The following is an 18,160-nucleotide window of genomic DNA, read 5'->3' as shown; positions in this document are numbered from 1 at the left end:
TGCCATTCAGATAGATCCTGACAGGCTGCAGAAATGGGCAGAAGAACTTCATAGAGTTCAATAATGGGACATGCCAAGTCCTATCCCTGGGGAGGAACAGCTCCATTCAGTGATACGGGCTGGGGAGCTGACTGGCTGGAAAGCGGGGATGCAGGGGTCCTGGTTGAGTTGCATTAGAAAGAACATAGCCATCATCGAGGGAAATCAGTATTTCCCTCTGTCAGCATTAGTGAGACCACATCTGTAGAGTTGTGTCTAGTTCTGGACACTGTAGCACAAGGAGGATATAGCATATGACAGTGAATCCAGCAGAGAGCCATAAATCAATAAATATGATTACAGAATTGGAGCGTCTGACACACCAGGAGAGGCTGAGATCCTACTGAATGAAATTACTATTCCAACAGTAGGTGTACTCCCAAGCAAAAACTAGAAGCAAAGAAATAAAAAATCTGATTAGAACTTGAATGGGAAATGTGAACAGAGTAGGTGAAAACATTGTGTGGAAACTTCAGCTTCTTCAGCAAACTTAAAAACTTCACCAAAGGGTTATAAACAATGAGAATGCATCTACATCTTAACCAGAACCACAAGGAGTGCTTAGCTGCTCAAACTTTAAGGGAGTAATTTAAATAGCTAAAGGTATTGAATAATTTAACTTAATTGTATATGGTAGTGGCTAAGCCTGGGGCAAGAGCAGTGCTCTGCACTACAAGTAGTGTTCTGTGGTCCCATAAAGTGATTAATTATCAATGGCTGATCCATATCAGGGAAATTGGCAACAGCATCTTAAAAAACAACAACAACAACAACAAAACCAAATCAAAACAAAACAAAAAAAAAACAACGACCACCAAAAAAAAAAAAAACAACCAAAAAAACAAAAAAAAAAAAAAAAAAAAACAAGAAAAAAAAAAAAAAACAACAAAAAAAAAGGAAAAAAAAAGGAAAAAAAAAAAAGAAAAATTGGTTTCTTCAAACAGTAAGAACTTGAAACAGAAGGTAATGATGAAAAATAACGTATGATCAAAATGCCTTTGCAGAAATCTTGACAAAAGCAGGCTGTTAGGAAAATTTGAAGTACACTCATAAAGGGGCAGCTAGTTAAGGAAAGGAAGGTAAGGCACAAATACGTGATCTCATTCAGTGCTACATCATTATGGAAATTCCTGAATTGCGTTGAATGTTCTTTGAATTTCGACATCAAAGTGGAGCAAGAAGTCTTGTTGAAAGTGGTGATTCAAATAAAAAGTGAATTTCCTGAAACTGGCTCTATCCTTCACTAGGTGAAAGCAGCTCTATGGGCCCTCCAAGGAGGCACCTCTGTGGTGATTGCAAATGGAACCCACCCAAAGATCTCTGGTCATGTCATCACAGACATTGTGGAAGGGAAAAAAGTTGGAACTTTTTTTTCAGAAGTAAAACCTGCAGGTGAGTACAGAGGTAATGTGTACATTGAGACTTGTAGAGATTTCATGAAAGGTTAGAGTTACAGTTTGGCTAGACCTGTGCAATAACTGGGAAGCCACACCCTGCTTGAAAAATGGATTTTGAAAGGTATTTTCTAAAGTAGGAATAGGAAATTTTGAATTCTCTGCTTTGGTTCCCTCCAGCTGATAAACTGCTGCATCAGACTTGCATTTGAAGAATTCAATGAGTAGAGTTGTTACCATTTTTAGTCTTCTCTGTCATCTAACTTTGAAGATTTCAGTGTGAAAATGTGGACATAGAATGAGCAGCTGAACTAAGATAGTGTTTACTTTTATTTCTTAATGTAAGTTCATTTTACAATTCAATCTTCTGGTATGGTAGGTAGAAATATTTTCTGGCCACTACACTGCTGGCACAGCTCAGCAGTCACTGGAGAATCACTTTAACAATCACTGGAGAAAATCAGACCAAAGATGTGTGTCTTTAGAACAAGTACAGAGTGACACATTTGACTTGAGCTTTAAGCCAAGCAAATTTCTTTGTGTATAATAATCCTCAATTGATTTCTTGTATGAATTTGTTGGATCATCCTTTGAACCCATGTAAACACTTGGCATACACAGTGTCACAATAGTCAAGAGCCTTAGCTAGATACTGTATGTAAACTCTGCACCTAGAATTATGTGAAGACTGCTTGCTTTAAATAATATTTGGGTTGGTGGGGAAGGCTTTGAATTTTCATCCCGATAGTCTCACTGAATGCCCCTACTGCCTGTACAGGTGATCAGCCCCTGTTCAACTTCAAAGATGTGAGACATAGTCTTTCCACTCAACATCTCTCTTCCATGTGAAAGAGGTTTGGTCTTAGACATTTTGTACTGACACTGTTCCAAAAACTTGATAATCCCTGTTTCTCTTGTTTGAAACTGTTTTCATTCTGTTGTGGTCTTTTTGAGATGGGCATAAAATCGAGATTTCAAGATGCAAATGAAGCTTTAATTTATCTGATGGCAGGACCTAGCTGAGTTTTAGTAAGATTGATGATATTTTTTGGTCTGTTCTTTAATTGCCCTTTCTAATAATTCCAAACATTTAATTTGCTTTTTGATGTTGATTTTCACTGAGATGATGTTTTCATAGTAATTCATATTATTTGTGACAATACTAAGGTCTGATTATTCTATTTCCCCTCTACACTGCTTCATGTTTATTTAGTGTGAATTACACTTGGCCTTTTGTGGCTTAGTAACTTGGCTGCAGAAGAAATCACAGAAAGACTTGGGAGTGTTGGGTGAGAATCTCCCAGTGACCTGGCTTCAGTGCGCACTTGAGCCTAGAACCCCCCCGTGTGCTGGGCTGCACCCCCAGAGAGTGAGCAGCAGCTCAGGGAGGGGATCCTGCCCCTCTGCTGTGCTCTGGGGAGACCCCCCCTGCAGTCCTGATCCAGCTCTGAGGCAGCAGCACAGGAGGGACATGGAGCTGCTGGAGCGAGGCCAGAGGAGGCCATGGAGCTGCTGCAAGGGCTGGAGCAGCTCTGCTTCGGAGCCAGGCTGAGAGAGCTGGGCTGCTTCAGCCTAGAGAAGAGAAGGCTCCTTAGGGGGAGACCTTAGAGCAGCTCCAGTGCCTGAAGGGGCTATAGGAAACCTGGAGAGGGGCTTTGGACAAGGGCGTATAGGGACAGGACAAGGGGAATGGCTTTAACCTGCCAGAGGGGAGATTGAGATGAGCTCTTAGGCAGAAGTTCTTCCCTATGAAGGTGCTGAGGTGCTGACACAGGGTGCCCAGAGAAGCTGTGGCTGCCCCATCCCTGGCAGTGTTCAAGGCCAGGTTGGATGGGGCTTGGAGCAACCTGCTCTAGTGGAAGGTGTCCCTGTCCGTGACAGGGGTTGGAGCTGGATGAGCTTTAAGGTCCCTTCCAGCCCAAACCATTCTGTGATAACTGATGAATGGCCAAGGTTGGAAGAGAGAATATGGCAGATGACAGGGTCATCTGGTCCTACCCCTGATCAACCCCTGATCAGGTTGCCCAGGACTGTGTACAGGTAGCTTTTGAATATCTCCTAGAATTGAGACTCCACAACCTCCCTGGGCAACCTGTGCCAGTGCTTGGTCATCCACGCAGTGCAGAAGTGGTTTCTGATGGGAGGCACCTCCTGTGCTTCAGTTTGTGTCATTGTCTCTTCTCCTGTCACTGAGCATCACTTAAAAGAGCCTGTCTCCATCTTCTTCACACCCTTCCTTTAGGTACATACTGATGAGATCCCCCCGAACCCTCTTCTCGAAGCTAAATAGTTCCAGTTCTCTCAGCTTTTCCTCGTACAAGAGGTGCTCCAGTTCCTTCATCAGCTTTGCTGCACTTCATTGGACTCTCCCCACAGTGTCCATGTCTCTTTTGTACTGGGGAGCCCAGAACTGGACAATTTTAGGGGAGTTAAAATTCACAGTTTGGTTTATCCATGAGCTGCTTGCAAACTCTTTGGGGAAATGCTGCCTGAACCTGGTGACTTGTTCAGAAATAGAAACAACTGACCTGTTCTATATCATTTCAGTTTGAGAGGGATTGTTTGAGGTCCTGCCAGGAGAAAAAAAAAAGACAAACCCCACCCTTCTGCAGGAGCTCTTCTGAAATGTGTCCAGGGAGAGACGAGGGAAGCAAATTTTCTGTGAACTGTTAACTCAGATTGGGTTTTGGCTTCCATTATTGTTTATACATTCCTATGCTATTTTATAATCCTTTCTGTTTTCATTTGAATACTTAAACTTTTCAAAATTTGCCTCTTCTTTCAGTAGCCTGAGACTTAGCAATCCTGGTTCTTTTCCCCTTTGTCAAGTCTTTTTGATGCAAGGTGCGCCTCTGCCTCTGACGCAGTGACCTCACAGAATCTCTGTCATGACTGTCTGCCTTTGGGGACCACGGTAGTATTGTATCAGGTACAGGTTTTCCTGTACATCAGTTTTCTTGAATGTCTGTTTCAGACTCTGTACCTGCTTTCCTGCAGAAAAAAAGGTGGAAAATGGAAGGGATAGTGTTTACTTTCACATGTGCTGTTACTTTGTCTGTATATCGTATTTTGGCGGTTTTTTGCAGGTCCTACAGTAGAGCAGCAGGGTGAAATGGCTCGGACTGGTGGCAGGACCCTGGCAGCTCTACAGCCTGAGCAGGTGACAAAACAATATGGCCTCATTTGTTAAGGTTGTGAATGTGTGGCAAGTTTTACAACATCAATTTATAACACAGATGGGCCACTTAGGTCAAGAATCTATTCTTTGTGTGCCAGACCTATCATTTGGATTGGAGCATGCTTAAAGAGATGAGAAAAACATAATGTATCTTGGGGCTATGAAGTAATATATGCTTTCATGTGGGTTTTTAAAAATGTTAAGTGTTGAATATCACACAAATTAATTGTGCTCAGAGCTGCTGAAGAATTGCCTGGAAAAACTTGCTCCATTCAGTCCTGTGGGTAGTGTATGCAAAAGAGGAGGTGCAGACAACCAATTACTACTCTGCAGCTGGGTAGATAAGATGTGGCATCTGTTGCAAAGAAGAGAGGGTGGTCTTAAAGAAAGAACATTCTGGGTTTGGGGAAGAAGACTGGGCATGAAAAGCAAGATAATAAACAGCAAAGCAAAGGCCAAAGGACTGTTCAGCCTCATTTTTTTCAATGTGATGCAGGCTGGAAAAATCAGCTGACCCCAAGTATTCAGGAAGTCAAGACACTGAGAGGTTGTGGTCAGCATAAATGGACTGAAGGTGACCATATGTCAACTAACATGGACCTTGTATAAGAAGTCAGTTCAGAAACTGTTTTCTCTTTCAGAGAGCGGAAATTATTTATCGTCTTGCTGACTTACTAACTGACCAGAGAGAAGAAATTCTCTTGGCAAACAAAAAGGACTTAGAAGAGGCTGAAAATAAAGGTAATATTTCAAGTCCTTCCATGGTAATCCTATTGACTTGAGCCTCTTGGGGCCTCAAAGGAAATGAGCAGAACTAGCATCTTCCATCTCCTGGGATTGAGTAGTATGGCTGTCACAGAGTTGTGAACCCAGGACCTTGAGACCTTCTCAGTGTAAGCAGCTGCAGCTTCCTTAATTACCTAAAATGGATGCCTTCATCAGGGAAGATCCCGAGGCCTTGCAAAACATAAAGCAGTGTATTGTAATAAATAAATAAAAATCAGTGCTCCATTTTGCCAAACGAGGCTTGCTCAGAAATTAAATACGACAACATCACCTCTGATACTTTCATGCATAAAGTGAATATTTTCTGGGCTGCTTAAAATTATTTTTGGCTCCTGAAGAGAAAGCTGTTGTCTCTATACTTAAATTCCTGGTATGGAAAAAGAATCATGCCCCTTTCTGATTGAGGAAGGTTCCCTTTAGGTAGCTTGGATTAAGCCCATTCTTCCATGTTAGACTGATACATTCAGTCAGAAATTGGAATTGGGATAGCAAATGTATGAAAATGACATATCATGAATTGCAATACTTTGTGGAAGAAGACAGGGAACCATTTCTTTTTTTGTTACTGACCAGAGCACTTGAGGGGACGTAGCTGGGTTAACTTCTTGTCTGAACGTGTTTAGATTAGAAAATGCAGGCAGTTGTTGAGCAGTGTGAACAGAAATGCTATACATGCATCTGTGCTTTGAGATTTCTAGCTGTAATATAGAAAGATGAAATTACTGCCCAGACCTTCCAGAACTACTGCAAGGATGTATATTTCTAAGAAATTCAGACATACAGCAGTATTAGAAATTGAAAAAACCTTATCTTTGTGGATGTTGATGTTGCTTCATGTACAGATCACTTAAACCGCATTAAGTGAAAATGTGGTGGTGGTGAAATCATTGTCACATTTGGGCAGTTTTGTTGTGGCAACTGGACTTAATGCTGTGCATTTTTCATCTCAGGTAGGTTTCTTCCTAGGGTGTAGGAAATAACTGAATTTTCCTTAGGTTCACCACTTGTTTAAGTTGCTTTTGCTTGAGCCAAGGCAGACCAATCTATAGAATCATAGAATCATTTAGGTTGGAAAAGACCTTTAAGATCATTAAGTCCAACCATAAATCTACCACTGCCATATCCACCACTAAACCATGTGCCACATCTGTATGACTTTTAAATCCCTCCAGGGATGGTGACTCCACCACTGCCCTGGACAGCGTGCTCCAATGCATGACAACCCTTTCGGTGAAGACAGTTTTCCCAATATCTGGTCTAAACCTCCCTGGCGTAACTTGAGGCTATTTCCTCTTGTCCTTTTGCTTGTTACTTGGGAGACTGACCCCACCTCATGGCAACCTCCTTTCAGATAGTTGTAGGGAGTGATAAGGTCCCCCTTGAGCCTTCTCTTCTCCAGACTAAACCCCCCAGGTCCCTCAGCCGTTCCCCATCACACTTGTGCCCCAGGCCCTGGCACCAGCTCCATTGCCCTTCTCTGGCCCTGCTGTAGCACCTCAGTGTCTCTCCTGTAGCAAGGGCCCCCCTGTCTCCAGTACAATTTTTCCTTGCTTTTAGGGAGATTGGCCCTTCCATTGTTGAAACGTCTGAGTCTGTCTACATCGAAGCTGAACAGCTTGGCTATTGGTCTGCGTCAGATCGCAGCATCCTCACAGGACAGTGTCGGCCGTGTAATTCGCCGAACACGAATAGCAAAAGACCTGGATTTGGAGCAGGTGACAGTGCCTATTGGCGTCCTTCTCGTGATCTTTGAGTCCCGACCTGACTGCCTTCCACAGGTAAGGAAGGCATATTTACACTGTTGGGAATTCTTTGATGACAAAATAAAGGGTATTTCTGTTGATGGGCAACTGGGAGGCTGTGAGAAGTACTGTCTCAGGGGATTCTTGCGTAGATTATTCTAAAATGGGTTTTGTTGGCATCCCTGTGTTTCCTGCAGAAATACTGTTAGGACGTCCTTCTGCGGAGTTATTCAGGCCTGGGTTGTTTTGGTTGTGGGGTTTTTGTTTGTTTGGTTGGTTTTTATTTTGTTAATTTGTTTTGCATTTTGGGGTTTTTGGGTTTCTTTGTTGGTTTGGGGTTTTTTTTGTTTTTAATAAACCCAACATAAGAGTTATCTTATTTTCAGATGATGAAAGTTCTGCATTTGTCTTAAAAATTTATGTTCAGTGCCTAACTGATAGCGTGTGAGGCTCCTACCGATAAGCACTTGTTTTATCTGTCCATGCTGCCTACAGCTGAGCTGCAGGCTAGGATTAAACAGGAACTGTTTAATACATACGCTAGCAATTAACTGTAACTGTTAGGAATACATGGTTAAAAAAATAAACCAATAAAAAATGGCTGAGCACAGAAAGCACGGAAGTTGCAGGCTTTAAGTGGTCTGTCCTGTACTGACACTGCTTGTGTGAGGCGGAATGATAACTGTTATTCAGTTGTTGTGAGATGGGTGTGAGGAAGAATGCTGTTCTGAGTTCTTGGGTACTGACGTTTCTGGAAGGGCTAGTGAAATTTTGACTGGTGTACTGTAAGTGAATGTCATTTATGTTGTGCTGGGAATAAGGCAGGCATTTTAAAAATCAAACACCTTCATCTGCAGCACTGTGTGGGACTGTTGCTGTCAGTAAATGCTGTTATAATGTATGCAAATACGGGGACTGAACTAATATTGTAGAGGCAACCTTAATCATATTTTCTAACTCCCAACTACTATACTGAGCAACTGTAGTAGATTTTTAATAAGTAAACAAAAAAACTCCACAATTAACACAAGTTGTTTCCCACAACTAACATTAGTGTCTAGGAAGATGGATTAAGGGGTTCTCTAACATGAGCAGGTGTTCGAGGAGAAAGTGATGGTTACAGACACTTTATAAGGAAGAGGGACTCAACCAGTGGACAGCGTGGTACTTCATGCCTAAATTTTGTGAGTGCTTCCCATTTCACATTGAAAGGGAGTACGCTCTAGGCAAAGTTCCCTTGAAATGAAAAGGCACTAATCTCCCATGCCTACCATTATTAGCAGCCTCACACTCCCAGGCCCTTGTCCCTGTGGGGGACTTCAACCATCCCGATATCTCAGGGGGGCCCGACACAAGCAATCCAGGAGGTTTCTTGATTATGTGGAAGACAACTTCCTCTTGCAAGTGATAGAGGAGCCGACAAGGAGAGGGGCCATGCTTGACCTCATGCTCACCAACGGGAAGGGGCTGGTGGGGAATGCGTTGCTCCAAGGCAGCCTTGGCTGCAGCAGTCATGAGATGGTGGAGTTCAAGATCCTCAGGGCAGTGAGAAGGGCATGCAGCAAGCTCACTGCCCTGCACTTCAAGAGAGCAGACTTGGGCCTCTTCAGGACCCTGCTCAGTAAGGTTCCATGGGATAAAGCCCTAGAGAGCAGGGGGCCCAAGGCTATTGGTTGATATTCAAGGATCACCTGCTCCAAGCTCAGAAGTGTTGTGTGCTGACAAGAAGGAAATGGGGCAAGAAGGCCAGGAGGCCTCCATGGATGCATAAGGAAGTGCTGAAAAAACTTAGAAGGGAAAAAGAAGCTTAAAGAAGGTGGGAGTGAGGACAGGCAGCCTGGGAAGGATACAGGGATGTTGTCCAGGAAGCAAGGGCTCAGGTCAGGAAGGGTAAGGGCCAGTTAGAATTGCGACTGTCCAGGGATGATAAGGGTAACAGGAAGGGCTTCTGTAGGTATGTAGCCACCAAAACAAAGTCTGTGGGTAATGTGGGCCCTCTCTGGAAGCAAACAGGAGAACTGGCTACCCTGAATTTGGAGAAGGCTGAGGTTTGCAGTGACTTCCTTGCTTCAGTGTTCACTGGTAAATGCTCTGACCACGCCACCCAAGCCTTGGGAGACAAATGCAGGGACTGTGAAAATTAAGACCCTAGGCCCACTGTAGGAGAGGATCAGGTTCAAGATCACCTTAAGAACCTGAACGTGCACAAGTCCATGGGACCTGATGAAATCCATCCACAGGTCCTGAAGGAGCTGGCGAATGAAGTTGCTAAGCCACTGGCCATCATATTTGAAAAATCATGGCAGTCAGGTGAAGTTCCCGATGACTGGAAAAAGGGAAATATAACCCCCATTTTCAAGAAGAGGAAAATGGATGACCCAGGGAACTACAGACCAGTCAGTCTCACCTGTGTGCCTGGCAAACTCTTGGAGCAGATTCTCCTGGAAGACATGCATATTTTCATGCACATGAAAAACAAGGAGGTGATTGGTGACAGCCAGCATGGCTTCACTAAGGGGAAATCCTGCCTGACCTATTTGGTGGCCTTCTATGATGGGGCTACGAAACTGATGGACAGGGGCAGAGCAATTGATGTCATCTACCTGGACTTGTGCAAAGCGTTTTGACACTGTCCCACATGACATCCTTGTCTCTAAATTGGAGAGACATCAATTTGACAGGTGGACCACTTGGTGGATAAAGAATTGACTGGATGGCCGTATGCAGAGGTTCTGGAGAGGAGATGACTGTTTTCTAAAGGAGTGTAATGTGTTTTTTTTTATTTCCCTCCCCCTTCTCCCAAAGAGGTGGACAAATTGTGAGGCCACTGTGAATAGGAGTGGGAAAGACAAAAAGGGATACAAAATAAAATAAGTCTGGGAAGAGAGCCTTGTTGTGTCTGACACACTCTTTTGTAGAAAAGAACAAAAAACTGAAAAACAGTAAGACCTACCATCACCCTCTGTTAAAGAGGTTTTCAGTTTAGTGGGGAAAACACCAATAAGAACTAGTGTCTGGAGATTTAAGGAATTGGGTATATATTTTCAACAGAGGAAGTAATTCTTTATCTAACTTTCAAAAAGCAGTGGCTTTTTCAAAGCACTTTTTGAAATATGGTCTACATATGTTGCTGGTCTCAAATGGGTGAAATCTGGCACCTTAAACACAAAGCCAACAGCATCAGTTGTTTGCTTCTGATTATGAACATGAAAGCAAAATTATATGGGTGATGCTGGGCCTATTGTCTACAACGGTTTTTCCTCATACTTGTTGTCTGATTGTGACTTCTGTTCAGACAGCACGATAAAAATGTTCTTCCTGCTTATAGAAGAGCTCATTAGCCATTTTCTGCAAGAATGATTGGGGACAGAAGTTCTTGCACCTAAAATTATTCTGCTTGGGGTGATTGCCCACATAGCTACCTAATTCGTACTGGAGTCTACATCCAGGGTTTTCTCTGACTTGTCTGCTGCAGTCTGCCCCTGGCAATAGTACCCTGAAAACTCAGGCTTGTTCCTGAAACACTTAACACACTTCATTTCTGGAGTTAAATGTGCTGTTATTTGTAATGTGTTTGTTTTGTTTTGTTTAATTGTTGATTTGTTGGGGGTTTTTTTTGTGCCATAGAATGAAAACCGTAAATTCACATTGAGTAAATCAACAGGGTTAAAAATCCTGTTCTTATTTTGTGGGTGTTATTCTGATAGAAGAGGCAGATTACTCTGTCTCTGACCACCCCCCCATCAAATAAATTCTTTTCTGACAGGTGTCTGCTTTGGCCATAGCCAGTGGAAATGGCCTGCTTCTTAAAGGAGGGAAGGAGGCAGCACATAGCAATCAAATCCTTCATCATCTGACACAAGAAGCACTCTCCATTCATGGAGTCAAAGATGCGGTGCAACTAGTAAGAGCCTAGAATTAAATCAATGATTTCTTTGATGTGGTATGTATAAAAAGTATGAGCAGAACTTGAGTGTTCAAACTGTAGATTGTTTGTATTCAACTACTACAGGTGAACACAAGAGAAGAAGTAGAAGATCTCTGTCGTTTGGATAAGCTGATAGACCTAATCATTCCACGTGGTTCATCACAGCTAGTCAGAAATATCCAGAAAGCTGCTAAGGGAATCCCAGTGATGGGACACAGTGAAGGGATCTGTCATGTGTATGTGGACACAGATGCCAGCGTTGAGAAGGTTACACGAATAAGTAAGCTGGGAGAGGGTGACTTAAATCACACAGATGTAATTGAACTTGGTATCTTGAGTATGCAATTTGGTGATGGTAATTGATAATTCATATGCTGTTCAAAATCTTTGTTGTAAATGCTGTGTAACCAATTATCTACTCTTAAACCTCAGTCAGAGACTCAAAGTGTGAATATCCTGCTGCCTGTAATGCTCTGGAAACTCTCTTAATTCATCGAGACTTGCTGAGAACCCCGTTGTTCGATCAAATCATAGACATGTTGAGAGTAGAACAGGTTAGTCACTCATACTTGTGTTTTGTTCTGTTGCTTTTTTTTTCCTAGCACTTCAGAAACATTTGGTCTGGCTGGTGTAGCCATATTTAGTTTTATGATGGCATAACACTTAAGTTATCTGCATGTCTCTTCATACATGTAAATGAACTTACAGACGAACTTTCTCTAATTCTCCACACAACCTCAAGGCTTTTTGTAGAAATGACTTGAAGGCAGCTTCTTCAGGACAGCTATGTGCCATTATTGGGATACAAATACTTCCTTTTATATAGCGCAAATCATCTGCCTTAGAAAAGCATACGCAGAACCCTTTCTCTGCCCTTTTTAATTATGATTTAATTGCTGTTAACCTCCCAGATGTAAGGCCTCTTCTTCATTAATTTAGCTTTTTATCCAAGTGAATTCACTTTCTGTTTTTCTCCTTTATGAATATGCTTCAGCCACATTTTTTAAACTTTTCATCTTGCCTGCCCATTATCCCCACCCTCCTTGTATGTCAAAGGAACAGTGAAAGGCCAGCATAATAATTAGTTGTCTTGACATGGGTAATGTTTTCTCAGTACAGGTAGCAGAGATGCACTGGGAGAGAAATATCCATGAAGTAGCGTGAACTGCACATAAATCAAGGATTTTCACGCAGCAGTGTGTGTTTGGCAAATAGAGTGTACAGGCAGTGATTAATGCAGTTAAATTAGGGAGGCCGTATGTTCTGATGATGTTGAAAGGGTCACAGTAAAAGAAGCTGATAGGTAATCAGGAGCAAGTCCTCACTTAATGGATTTTTTTTTTTTTTAAATGTCATTTTGTTGCTTATCTGGAAGGGCAGAGTGAAGGGTGGGTCCCCGGACTTTGAATGAGGGGAGTGTGAGGGCTAGTACATTTCCACCACTACCCGTCTAGCTCCTAATACAGTGGGGAGGATGTTACGTCTGTCTGATACGACCTGACAAGAAACATGCAAATACAGAATCCCAGACCGGTTTGGGTTGGAAAGGACCTTAAGATCATCCAGGTCAAACATCCTGCCATGGGCAGGGACACCTCACACTAGACCATGTTGCCCAAGGCTCTGTCCAAGCTGGCCTTTAACACTGCCAGGGATGGAGCATTTACCACTTCTTTGGGCAGCCTGTGCCAGTGCCTCACCACCCTCACAGTAAAGAACTTCTTCCTTATATCTAACCTGAACTTCCCCTGTTTTAGTTTAAACCCATCATCCCTTGTCCTGTCGCCACAGTCCCTGATGAAGAGTCCCTCTCAAGCGTTCTTGCAGGCCTCCTTCAGATTGAGCAGGATTTTGCAAGTAAAGTAATTTACAGTTGCACAAGAAAACGCCGTTCTACAGATACCTTCTTAAAAGCCTTCAAATTTTGCAGACTTGTGCCGTATTTCCCATTTATGTTTGTCTTGTCAAAATTTCCTATGTTTTGTTTGCATGGGGATTTCTCTGCTGTATCAATTGTATATTGTCTCTCATTGTTTAGGTGTCTCAGCTGCTGTGATTGTGGGTTGAAAGATAGGTAGTTTGATATGCAAAAGAAAGAGAAAGAGGAAGAAGAAAGGGGAAGGAGGAGGGAAGGAGAGGCAGCAATGGACAACCAACCCCCAAAAGCCCATACAAGTGAGGCAAAGCTAATTACCTGCCATCTGCCACAAGCAGACCAAATCCCAGCCAGTCTCTGAGCAATGCATATCTTCTTCTTCAAAAAAACACTCCCCTCAGTTTGTAGTGCCATGCATGATTTTATATGGCATGTAATATCCCTTTAGTTCAGGTCAGCTGTGGTGGTTCTGTCCCCTCCCAACTTCCTGCACAATCCCAACCTTTTTGCCTGGGGAACAGTGGCGGGGGGAGGGGGAGAATTACAGAATCCCAAGGGTTGGAAGGGACCTCAAAAGATCATCTAGTCCAAACCCCCTGCAAGAGCAGGGCAACCTAGAGTACATCACACAGGATCTTGTCCAGGTGGGCCTTGAATATCTCCAACGTAGGAGACTCCACAATCCCCCTGGGCAACCTGTTCCAGTGCTCTGTCACTTTCACAGTAAAGAAGTTTTTCCTGATGTTCACATGGAACCTCCTATGCTCCAGTTTACACCCATTACCCCTTGTCCTATCACTGAACATCACTGAAAAAAACCTAGCTCCATCATCTTGACACTCACCCTTTACATATTTGTAAACATTGATGAGGTCACCCCTCAGTCTCCTCTTCTCCAAGCTAAAGAGACCCAGCTCCCTCAGCCTCTCCTCATAAGGGAGATGTTCCACTCCCTTAATCATCTTTGTGGCTCTGCGCTGGACTCTTTCAAGCAATTCCCTGTCCTTCTGGAACTGAGGGGCCCAGAACTGGACACAGTATTCCAGATGTGGCCTCACCAAGGCAGAGTAGAGGGGGAGAACCTCTCTTGACCTACTAACAACACCCTTTCTAAAGGAAGAGAAAGCCTTGATGCTGTGCAAGCTGTGTTCAGCAACAACCAAAAATACTAGTTTGTTTTCAAAACTGTTTTCGTCACAAGTGCAAAACATAGCACCATAGGGCTGCTGAGAAGAAAATTCACTCTGTCCACACAGAGTACCAGAAGCCACACTTTTACCTGGAACACATTGGTATGGTCAGCAGCACAAAATATTTCTGTTATTGTAGGTGAAGATTCACGCTGGCCCAAAGTTTGCATCTTACTTGACATTCAGCCCTTCGGAAGTGAAATCTCTCCGCACAGAATATGGGGACCTGGAGTGCTGCATTGAGGTGGTGGACAGTGTCCAAGAGGCTGTTGAACACATCCACAAGTACGGAAGTTCTCACACAGATGTTATCATCACAGAGAATGGTTAGTGATCAGTCTGCTTCCTTAAGCTACTGTTTTAGTTTGCCAATTCTTGGTGTTAGTGTAGCCACTTACATTGCAATAGTTGTTCTTCTGTTGGGTCTGTAGTAGGTGTAACCAACTGGAGGCCTATGAGTTAAATGTGTCTACAGTCCTTTTTAGCTCAGAGAAAACGTTGTGTGACCCTTATTCACAATTTTAAGGAATATGCTTGATTGACTGGCCAATGGCAAGTCAGCACACTCTCTTGCCAGGCAAATTGCTTTCTGTTCCTGTATTGTGCAGACTTACTGCATCAGAAGGTTTTGCAGGAACATCTCCTGTATCCTGAAGATGTCCTTAGGCCTCTAAAGGCTGGTGGGAATAAGGATTGTAGGGAAGATCAGACTTTATCCACTTCGTCTTCCCATGTCATTTTTATGCCTGGTCAACAAGGACCACAAATGTTTTCTCCCTACGTCTCCTAGTCCTTTACTTCCCACTTATGCATCCCTAGTACAAAACTTGCATTGATCTCAGTTCACAGTTTCTTGCCTCTTAGTTGTGAACCTGTGCTCCTTTTTTTGCAGCTCTGTGCTGCTCCCATCTCTAGCACCTCTCCCACATGCTGTTTGAACACTGTGCCAGTTCAAAACATAGCTAGGGCTGCAGCCAAAGGTTGATTATCCAACCAGACCAAGCCTGGAACTCCTGAAGATCAGTTGCAGTAAGGTCATGTTGATCTGCGGCTGGGCAGATGTGTGAGTCAAGCAGACTTCTGTTTCTGTACCTCTTGCTGAGCTTAAATGGGTGTCACTAAAAGGTATGCGTTTGATACCATAACCCACTGCCATGGGGCCTGGTGCACTAGTGATTTGCTAAGGGGTGTACTGGAAATATAGCTGATCTTTAATATAGCTTAATATAAACTTAAAGCTTGATGTCACAAAGATCTGTGATCATATTAAGTTTATAAGTCGTCCTTGTCACTAAGGATGACTGACCTGCAGCTGTCAATCTTACAGAGAACGGAGTCATCTAGAGGACTAAGACTTGTATAATTCTGCTTGAGCTTGCTCAGATCTTGCATGTTCTGTGTTAAACAGATTTAGTTAGCTGATTTCATGGGGTATTTCTGCAATTGGGTATTTCCCAAATATTACCTGCAATAGCAATTAAGCTTAGGATTTTTTTATTATCTGGAACAAGTCCATGTCTGAGATTTAATGGAGAGCTGACTCTGTAGTTTAACTGTCTCAGTTTGACTGCAAAATATTGTTCGGGGCAGTTGTCCTTTCTCCCCAGTCATATAACTATCTCTGTTTGCAGGTTCTGGGCAAGACATGGTTAGAATTGGAGCGCTTTTGCTTTCTTCTAATCTTTGCAAGCTTCTTGTAACATTTGCAGCTGTATCTACTTCATAAGCATATTGTGAAGACAATATAAACATGTCTTAGCCCAGGCTGTTTAAATACTGTCTGATAAGGTTCCATGTGAAAGTTGTATTGTTACCTGTTCACTGTACTGTGTTGTGTTTACTAGAGTGCCTGATCGTTCTCTATGTACTGGATTTTATTTTTCTCTGCCTCTTTCCCAGAGAAAACAGCAGAGTTCTTCCTCCAGCATGTGGACAGTGCGTGTGTTTTCTGGAATGCCAGCACCCGATTCTCTGATGGCTACAGATTTGGACTTGGTAAGGGAGAAAATACTGCAGGGATGTGACTGCAGGATTTGCTGTTGTATGAAAAGTGTAGCAGTCTGAATCCTGGAAGATAGAATTAATCTCTGATCTTATTGTCTAATACAAGGTTTTCAGGAATGGTACCACAGGAAAAGTTGAAGCCTAGACATTTCATGCATCTGGAACAACAGACAGTATCTCTTTTCTGTCAGCACCAGCTAATACTGCTACACAGACTATGTAGATTAATTTTAGCATAGGAAGCAAAGATGTTTTGGATCCTTTGAAGTTCTATCCAATCAGAATAAAGTATGCTGTACGCACGTAATGCTAGAACAATGCAACACAGGATCTGAAACTAGTGAACAGTTTTTCTGTCTTTCTAATGATGCTGTAAGGAATGCCATACTTCATTCCTGCTGGGCCGACTGAGCTGCTGTCCGGTGTGCCAGCCCTGCAGTGTTGAGAACGAAAGGCGGGAACAAACCGAGTATCTGTTGCTTAAATAAAGAAGTGCACCTACTGTGATTGCAGAATACAAGGGAAACATTCCTTCCTGAGGCAGAAACTCAGCAATCTCCATAGCAGGCTATTACTGTGTCAGCTCAACATTTAGTGTTCTATTGGATTAAAAAAATTCTAGCTAGGGTCTTTGTGTACCTCCTCAATGTGATTAAAAAGGACAGAAGATGAGATTACAATCGTGACTAATGTAGTATTTAAAAAAAAAAAAAAGGATTAAACCCTCAGGAAATAAGTTTAAGATCCATATGAGAGGTACCTTTTCTTTCACATCTTTCTCTCTAAAAGTAACACCGTAGCAGCCAGAAGTATAAACATTACAAGTTATAATGTAATAGTTAAGCTCCTCTAACTTTTAAATCAGGTAAACATAACTTCTGGCATTTGGAGGGGAGCAGAGAAAAGCAGGTCACTGAAAGGCAGCTGGTTTTACAGTAAGGGTGCAAAACTCCTAAATATGAACATCTTCTGAAGATTAACTACCTTTTGTCTTGTGTGTTTCCTGCAGGTGCTGAAGTGGGAATTAGTACTTCCCGTATTCATGCACGTGGACCAGTGGGAATTGAAGGACTCTTAACTACAAAGTGGTTGCTGAGGGGGGACAATCATGTTGTTTCTGACTTCTCGGAGCATGGGAGCATGAAGTATCTTCATGAGAGCCTCCCTCTCCCTCAGAGAAATACCAACTGAGAACATGAGGGCAGCAGGAAGCCCCAGGGCTATAAATAGTTCCTGGAGATGCTCAGACTTCAGGGCACTCTGGGGATGGAGTTTAGTTTTCATTCTCAGGAACATTGTTCTCGGTCCCTCCACAGTACAACAAATACCAAATTATCCCATCTGTGAGATTTTTTTTTTATTTCTGACTCTGTTTCTTAGTGTTTGCAAACTGACCTGACTTCTCCCAGAGATAGAATTCTTCAAAACACAGGTAACTAAGGGAAGATTTAAATACCTGCTGCGTTCTTTTTGTATCCCGTTACTCATAGCAAATATGCTTAGTGGCAGAGCGTCAGGTTTTTTTCTAAGTCTTTGTGCTGTTCAGCTGTTGTCTGTTCTGAGAACAAGCCAGATAGCTGCTGGAGTTTTGGTTGGTTGGTTGGTTGGTTTTTGTTTTGTTTTGTTTTTTCTCCCTTCTGTCTTATGATGAAGGCAGCTCTTGAAAGCCAGAAAGCTTTACAACTTTCATTCTTTGTATTTGATTACTCTTGTGATACGGGCATAGGTGTTTCAAATGCATAAGCTTTTGACCAAGAAACCTTTTATATCTCATTTTTTTGTATTGTTTACTATTGTAGATAAATAACACAACTGTCTCCCATGGGAACTTTGATACCTATTTGTACCGAAGGTTTATTTTCCTTTGGTTTCACTTGACCTTCCGCAACCCCTCCTCCGAGAGCAGTGCTGCTTCGTCACTCTTTTGGCATGCATAACGCCTGCAGGCACGCTTCTTCCTCCGCGTGCTGCATCCAGAGCTGGATCTCTCGCCGTGGCAGAGACGCTCGTCGCTGAAGGAACA

General features: G+C 42.8%; 1 protein-coding gene across 5 annotated transcripts in view; it reads left to right on the top strand.

Annotated features, from left to right (window-relative positions):
* ALDH18A1 (aldehyde dehydrogenase 18 family member A1) overlaps positions 1 to 17,910 on the top strand; it is a 37,844-nt gene extending 19,934 nt beyond the window's left edge. For 4 of the 5 annotated variants that reach the window (XM_080622199.1, XM_080622198.1, XM_080622200.1 and 1 more), the window contains 10 exons: positions 1,287 to 1,431; positions 4,520 to 4,593; positions 5,253 to 5,352; positions 6,955 to 7,175; positions 10,906 to 11,043; positions 11,152 to 11,347; positions 11,500 to 11,621; positions 14,273 to 14,459; positions 16,033 to 16,128; positions 17,147 to 17,910. In XM_080622199.1, coding sequence (XP_080478325.1) covers positions 1,287 to 1,431; positions 4,520 to 4,593; positions 5,253 to 5,352; positions 6,955 to 7,175; positions 10,906 to 11,043; positions 11,152 to 11,347; positions 11,500 to 11,621; positions 14,273 to 14,459; positions 16,033 to 16,128; positions 17,147 to 17,328 — 1,461 coding nt within the window. In that variant the 3' untranslated portion in view covers positions 17,329 to 17,910. Of the gene's footprint in view, positions 1 to 1,286; positions 1,432 to 4,519; positions 4,594 to 5,252; positions 5,353 to 6,954; positions 7,176 to 10,905; positions 11,044 to 11,151; positions 11,348 to 11,499; positions 11,622 to 14,272; positions 14,460 to 15,025; positions 15,903 to 16,032; positions 16,129 to 17,146 lie in introns of those variants that run through there. The other variant, XM_080622201.1, reaches the window with a different exon arrangement.
* The last annotated feature ends 250 nt before the right edge of the window (positions 17,911 to 18,160 follow it).

Source organism: Psittacula echo, assembly GCF_963264785.1.
Source record: "Psittacula echo genome assembly, chromosome: 6".
NCBI lineage: Eukaryota > Metazoa > Chordata > Aves > Psittaciformes > Psittacidae > Psittacula > Psittacula echo.
This window is presented reverse-complemented; position numbering and strand designations above follow the sequence as displayed.